The sequence below is a fragment of the Crotalus tigris genome, unplaced genomic scaffold (genome assembly GCF_016545835.1).
Source record: "Crotalus tigris isolate CLP2741 ecotype Arizona unplaced genomic scaffold, ASM1654583v1 scf7180000024422.1470167, whole genome shotgun sequence".
NCBI lineage: Eukaryota > Metazoa > Chordata > Lepidosauria > Squamata > Viperidae > Crotalus > Crotalus tigris.
In genome coordinates, this window is record NW_024100588.1 from 1048649 (window position 1) to 1055732 (window position 7084).

The following is a 7084-nucleotide window of genomic DNA, read 5'->3' on the forward strand; positions in this document are numbered from 1 at the left end:
CTACCAGAATCAAGAATAGAAAAAGCATCCACGGGAGAGGAAAAGGGACTAACAGAAATACCAGAGAAATACAGAGACCTTGCTGAAGTTTTCAGTGAGGAGAGGGCGAATGAGCTCCCCCCCCCCACCGACCCACAGACTGTGCCATTGAATTCAAGCCTGGGGCAAAACTCCCGAAGCCCAGATTATACTCCATGAGCCCAAAGGAGAAGGAGGAAATGGAAAGATTCATTAAAAAAAACGTAGAGAAGGTTTCATTGAGCCAGCCAAGCCTAAAGTGGCTGCCCCGGTCCTTTTTAGAGAGAAGAAGGATGGCTCTTTACGCTTATGCGTGGATTATAGGGCCCTGAATACAATCAGTGAAAGCAACCTATACCCTCTGCCCCTCATGAAAGACATGTTGTCACACCTCTCGAAAGGGAAAAAAATTTCTAAACTAGACCTAAGGGAAGCATACTATCACGTGAGAATTAAGGAAGGGAACGAATGGAAGACCGCATTTAACTGCCCCATGGGATGCTATCAATTCAAAGTCTTGCCATTTGGATTACAAGGGGGCCCTGCAGTCTTTATGCAATTAATCAATGACATTCTAAGGGAGCACCTGTTTAAGGGGGTCCTTGTTTACTTGGATGACATTCTTATCTTTACCGAAACAAAAGAGGAACATGTCAACCTTGTCAGAGGGGTTTTAAAGAAACTGCGAGCCACCCATCTATATGCCAAACTCTCAAAATGCGAATTCCACCAGGAAAGGGTAGACTACCTAGGTTATTGCATATCCCCCCAGGGCATTGAAATGGACCCAGAGAAGGTCAGAGCAGTATTAGATTGGGCACCACCCCGCACAAGAAAACAACTACAAAGTTTCCTGGGCTTTGCAAACTTTTACCACCAATTCATCCCCTCATTTGCCCAGATAGCCTTGCCCCTCACTAACTTACTAAAAACGAAGGGAACATCCTCAGTAAAACCTAACCAGCCACTAACATGGACAATGGAGTGCCAAGCAGCTTTTGAGAGACTAAAGAGACTTTTTTCTGCCGAACCAGTAATAAGGCACCCAAACATGGACAAGCCCTTCGTAATATAGGCAGATGCAAATGATGTGGCAGTGGGGGCTGTTCTATTACAAGAAAACGATGATGGAGTATTGCAACCCTGTGCATATACATCCAAGAAACTCATGGAAACAGAACAGCGCTGGCCCGTATGGGAGAAGGAGGCATATGGGATACGTAGGGCATTACTCACGTGGCAACAGTTCCTGGAAGGCAACAAAATCCCCTTCCAGGTGTGGACTGATCACAAAAATTTGAAAGCCCTGAAAACACCCAGGAAACTCAATCCCAAACAAGCCCGCTGGTCCCAGCATTTTCACCAGTTCCAATTTAAGCTCAAACATTTACCAGGGAGAAAGAACTTCCTGGCAGATGCACTATCTCGCATGCCCCAATATAACAGCGCACGAGCCACAGACTCTAAACCAATAATGGCAGAGTCACAACTGGCAGCACCAGTAGCCACAAGAACCCAAGCTAAATTAAAACCACAACTGGACAGCCAAACTGGGATTGAATTCAGAAAAAGTCTGGAAACAGACGAATGGTTCCAGAAAAACAAAAATGTGTGCACAGCGGGTTGCCTTGGGTAGGGGAAAAGTTATACATACCAACAACCCAAAGAATCACTTTCATGTAGCTTTGCCATGACACAAAATCAGCAGGGCATTTTGGATTTGTAAAAACTTTACACTTAATTAAACAGCAATTTTGGTGGCCATCAATAAAAAAGGACATAGAAAGTTATGTAGCCAGCTGCCCAAAATGTGCGTCTGCAAAGAGGTTGCAAGGGAAATCACCAGGACTATTACAACCAGTGGCAAATCCCTCAGCCCCCTGGAGGGAAATAGCCATGGACTTTATAGTGGAATTGCCAGAAAGCAATGGGAGTACTGTGGTCTGGACGGTCACGGACTTGTTTTCCAAACAGGTGCACTTTATCCCTTGCCAAAAGATTCCCACTGCAAAGGTCTTAGCAAAACTTTTCATCCAGCACATTTACAGATTACACGGGGCACCCCAACGCATCATCTCTGATAGGGGAGTGCAATTTACGTCTGCATTTTGGAAGGAATTTTTATCCCTCTTAGGGACCACTCAGGGACTGACATCTAGCCACCACCCTCAGACAGATGGACAAACAGAATGTTGTCATTCAGTATTTGAGCAATATTTGAGATATTTTTTGAATTTCCAACAAAGTGATTGGACAGACTTACATCCTTTTGCAGAAGTTGCCTACAATAATGCAGTCCACTCCAGCACAGGCTACACTTCTTTTCAAATAGCCAATGGTCAAAGTTTCAACCCCATGCCAGAATTAACTCCAAACAAACCAACAATCCCATCACTGAAAGAATGGATGGAACAATTACAAGACACCTGGCCAATAGTTAGAAAAACACTAGATGAAGCTAGGCAGGCATACAAAGCACAAGCCGATAAAAAAAGGGTTGAGCCTACACCATTCATTATAGGTGAAATGGTGTACCTATCTACAAAATATCTAAAGTCCCTACAGCCCTGTAAAAAACTTGGACCAAAATATATAGGACCTTTTCCAATTAAAAGAATCATAAACCCAGTAACAGTAGAATTAGAATTACCAAAAAATCTCAGGCAAATATACCCAATTTTTCATTGCAGCTTGCTGAAAAGAGAGCGTCAGTCACATCTACGGCCAAAAATCCCCCTACCACCACCTCCAATCATGGTAGAGGGCGAACAACACTTCGAAATAAAGGAAATCCTTGATTCTAGGAGATATCATGGAGCGACTCAGTACCTAGTTGCCTGGAAACACCTCTCTCCCTCACAAAATGAGTGGGTCCATAAACGTCATGTCAGAGCCCCGAAGCTATTGAAGAAGTTTCACACAGAATACCCTAACAAGCCTAACTAACTTCTATACCTGTTTTGTTTTCTTTCAGGTGGATCTGTCGTATTTTTGAGGGACAGGATGTCAGAATCCAATTATATTTCATCTCTAGTTATCAATTATAAAAAACCCCATTTCTGCCTTCTATGGATTCTGCCATATGATGAAGGGAAGGGGGTGAACAAAGGGGCTTTATGGCCCTCACTTCCTTCAGTACACTTCAAAGGAACTGGTTGTGTGTATTGCCAAAAGAGCTAACCATAAGAATGGGACTTTTACCTTTCATGTAGTTTTCTTTCAAGTCTCCATCCAGCCAGCAGTAAGAAAAAGGGGGTGGGAATGTAATGCCTGAGACTGTCGCTGGAAGAGGGGGATGATTGGGTGGAGCTACTGGGGAACCCCTTAAAACCTTGAATGGGAGAGCTTGGACCCCAAGTCCTGTCTAGAATGCCTGAAACCATTTTCTCTTAATAAAGGATGCCTGTTGGAAGAATTATTCCAAGAGTTCTGTCTTCTTAAGATTCAAAGTGGGCTGGGTCCTTACAGCTCATTATAAGATTAGAATTAATTTTTATAGCCGTATACATCCTAGTATTTCTTATATATTTATTAGTAGTCATCTGGCTTATGAGCCATAAGCAATTAAACTACAATAGTTTTAAATAAATATTGCTGGGGTTTTTTTTACAATTATATGTTAATTTTATTTTAGTAATCTGATATTTTGCCTTTACTTCTATGTTGGAATGGTGGCTATATTATCTGTTTGATACTGGCCTACAACTGAAGGTTTTTTTAAAAAAAAAAGATTGTTTATATTTTCTTTGTTTCAAGAAACATCCTTATGTATGTTTTGAATATATACGGTTTTTCTCTTTCCTCTGCCCTTTTATCTCCTTCTCCCTCTCTGGCTGTCTCTGTATTTAAGGTTCATTCTTTTCTGAGAAGAGTCAAATTCAACAACAGTGTTGGTGAGAAGATCTCCTTTAATGAAAATGGAGAACTCATTGGTGGATATGATATTATCAACTGGATCTCATTCCCAAACCAATCCTTTGTTAGGGTCAAAGTTGGGACGATAGATCCCACAGCTCCAGAGTTCTTCAATATTTCTGTAGATTCCATCACGTGGCCAGTAGGCTTTAATCAGGTTAGCTCTTTCAATCTAGATTGGTCTTCCTTCCTTTATATGTTTAGCATAAAAATATGTTTATTGTTCAAAGAGAATAATCTCTGAACTAGCCTAAATACAAATGTTCTATGGAAGGAAAAAATATCTGTAAGAATGATTACTTTTGTAATACAGGTAATCATTGAGTTACGAGTGTAATGGAGCCTGCCCATTCCACTCATAACTCAAAAACTCATGGAAGTAATCTCGTTTCTCAAATGAGATCACTCCCTTGCTTATTAAAATGCACACAGCTCATTAAGTGAACATGAGATATCCCGCAGCCTCAGATCCATGTTTGACTGGTCTGGAGAAGGTGTCCGGTTCCCGGATCAGACCACCGGAGGGCTGCAGAAGCACCCCCCAGCCTCAGATCCAGACAGCAGCGGCCTGGAGAGGTCAGCCAGCATCTGGACTGGGCCATTGGAGGGCTGTGGAAGCATCCCTGATCTCAGATCTGGGTGGCAGCAGCATGGAGAAGGTGTCTGGTGCCTGGATCGGGCCATCAGAGGGCTGCAGAAGCTTCCCCTGGCCTCAGATCCAGGAAGCTGTGGCCTGGAAAAGGCCTCAGATCCAGGAATCTGTGGCCTGGAAAAGGCCTCCGGTGCCTGGATTGAGCCACTGGTGGGCCACAGAAGCGTCCTCCGGCTTTGGTTCCATTCTCTCTTGCAGTGAACACAGGCTAAAATAACATGAGATCATGTTAGATCAGTAGTGTGAGATCTCACCCCACAGATGTTGTGTGATCTTGCATTACTTTAGGCTTCCATTTTCTATGAATGCACCAAAGGCCTGGAACAGCCAAGAAAGTGAGGGATTTCGATCTTTGCAGGGTGAGTATTGATGGACTGGTGCCTAGGGAGACTTGGAGCGAGGGTGGGGAGGGAGGAAATAACCAGGGTAAATGTTGCAGTGCCATTGCTCATAAGGACATACAACTGCCGTGGTGCTGCAATATTTATAATTTCGGGACGTGCTGGTTAACACTAGGGGGCGCTTATTGCGTACCTTCAAAGAAGCAGTAAGTGAACACTCATAACTTCGGGATTACCTGTAGTTGATCTAAAATATTGTACCCTTTACCTTGGTCCTCTGTTAATTAAGGACAATATTTTTGGGGTTTTAAAGTAAAAGCTACAATCCACTGTACTAGATTTCATGAGTCTGGTGACTTCAAAATTCAGAAGCTGAGAAAACAATTGATATCTAACCAGAACAAAAATTCTTTTCGGAGAGTGGTGATGATGATAATAGAAGTCCATAAATACCAATAAGGGTAGATATTTAATGAGTTGTAATTTCAGACCAATTACATCTAAAATGATGTCATTGCTTTACTTCTGTACTGAATTACTTAGTACATAAACCCATTTTTATGCTAGTGATTCCACTGTAACAGTAGCTCTCCAAGCAATTCTTTCCCTCTGTGTATCTTAAAATATTCTTCTTCATTCATTGGTAGGCATTACCTCTATCTTTGTGTAATGGTCCTTGTGAGACAGGATACAGCAAGGAAAAGATAGAAGGGGAGTCTTTTTGCTGCTATGCTTGCCGTCTGTGTCCAGAGGGGAAAATATCAACAAAGAAGGGTAGGAATTTTCCAAATATAATGGGACTAAACCAGGAGGGTACAACACTGTGAATAATCCACTGTATCAATTCCACTGTGTTCTTTTTCAGATGTAGATGACTGTTCTCCATGTCCAGAAGATCAATATCCAAATCCTGACAAAAATATGTGCATTCCAAAGCGGATCACCATTTTGTCCTATGAAGAACCCTTGGGAATCAGTCTGACCGTTCTTTCTCTTTGCTTTTCTTTAATGACAACTTTGGTAATCACAATCTTCATGAAACACACAGACACTCCCATTGTCAAAGCCAATAACCGGAATCTCACCTACATCCTCCTAGTTTCCCTCCTCCTCTCTTTCCTTTGCGTGTTTCTGTTTCTTGGGAGACCTAACACAATTGTGTGTCTCCTTCGGCAACCAGCTTTTGGCCTCATCTTTTCTGTGGCAGTTTCTTGTGTCTTGGCCAAAACCTTTGTTGTGGTTCTAGCATTCATGGCCACCAAACCTGGTTCCAGATTGAGGAAATGGGTGGGGGGAAGAATGGTCAGTTTTATTCTTCTATCCTGTTCCCTTGTTCAAATGTGTGTTTGTGCTGTGTGGCTGATAGCGTCCCCACCATACCCGGATTTTGATGCCCATTCAGTGTCTGAAGAACTCATCATGGAGTGCAATGAAGACTCAGTCATGTTCTATTGTGTTTTGGGCTTTATGGGGTTTCTTGCTCTTGTTAGCTTCTCTGCTGCTTTTCTAGCTAGGAAGTTACCTGATAGTTTCAATGAAGCCAAATTCATCACTTTCAGCATGTTGGTCTTCTGCAGTGTTTGGCTGTGCTTTATTCCAACCTATCTAAGTACAAGGGGAAAATATACCTTGGCTGTGGAGATCTTCTCCATGATCTCCTCCAGTGCTGGCTTATTGGTATGCATCTTCCTTCCCAAGTGTTTTATCATTGTGATGAGACCCGAACTGAATGATAAACATCAGCTCATGAAAAGAAAGTTTTAACAACTCTTTCCATTTTCCTGATATATCCTTTATATGTAGATGTTGGAGATCTTCAACACTAGCAAATTTAAACCAGAGAACCATTGCAGTAAGATTGGCCTTCTATATTGCCCTGTCCCTTGAGATTTATATAGCTCAGAACACTTTTTCCTTCAGGAAATTGGGACCATAAAAGCATACAGATAAATAAATATCCCAAAGTGCTTTTTCACAAAACAACTGGAATACTTTGCACTATTCAGGTGACCCTGATGACACAGATAAACCTCCAGGTGGCCTCAATGACTGTCTAAAAGAATGCAAATGACCAGCTGTCTGCAAGGAGTATAAATCTTTCTGTTCCCACCATCTAGTCAGAGCCGAAGAAGCATCTTGCATGAAAAAGAATCTTTGG

General features: G+C 42.3%; 1 protein-coding gene across 1 annotated transcript; it reads left to right on the forward strand.

The window, feature by feature from the left end:
• Window positions 1-4405: 4405 nt before the first annotated feature.
• Window positions 4406-6690, forward strand: LOC120301999 (vomeronasal type-2 receptor 26-like). The gene is made up of 3 exons (XM_039329882.1): window positions 4406-4735; window positions 5574-5700; window positions 5792-6690. The coding sequence occupies exons 1-3, from the start codon at window positions 4406-4408 to the stop codon at window positions 6688-6690; spliced, it is 1356 nt and encodes a 451-aa protein (XP_039185816.1).
• The last annotated feature ends 394 nt before the right edge of the window (window positions 6691-7084 follow it).

Bases quoted from the DNA above. Each gene is read 5' to 3' on its own strand.
- LOC120301999 (XM_039329882.1), top strand. From the start codon at position 4,406: ATGTTTGACTGGTCTGGAGAAGGTGTCCGGTTCCCGGATCAGACCACC. The intron at 4,736-5,573 runs GTGGGCCACAGA...ATTCATTGGTAG, and splicing joins GTGCCTGGATTGAGCCACTG to GCATTACCTCTATCTTTGTG. The intron at 5,701-5,791 runs GTAGGAATTTTC...GTTCTTTTTCAG, and splicing joins GAAAATATCAACAAAGAAGG to ATGTAGATGACTGTTCTCCA.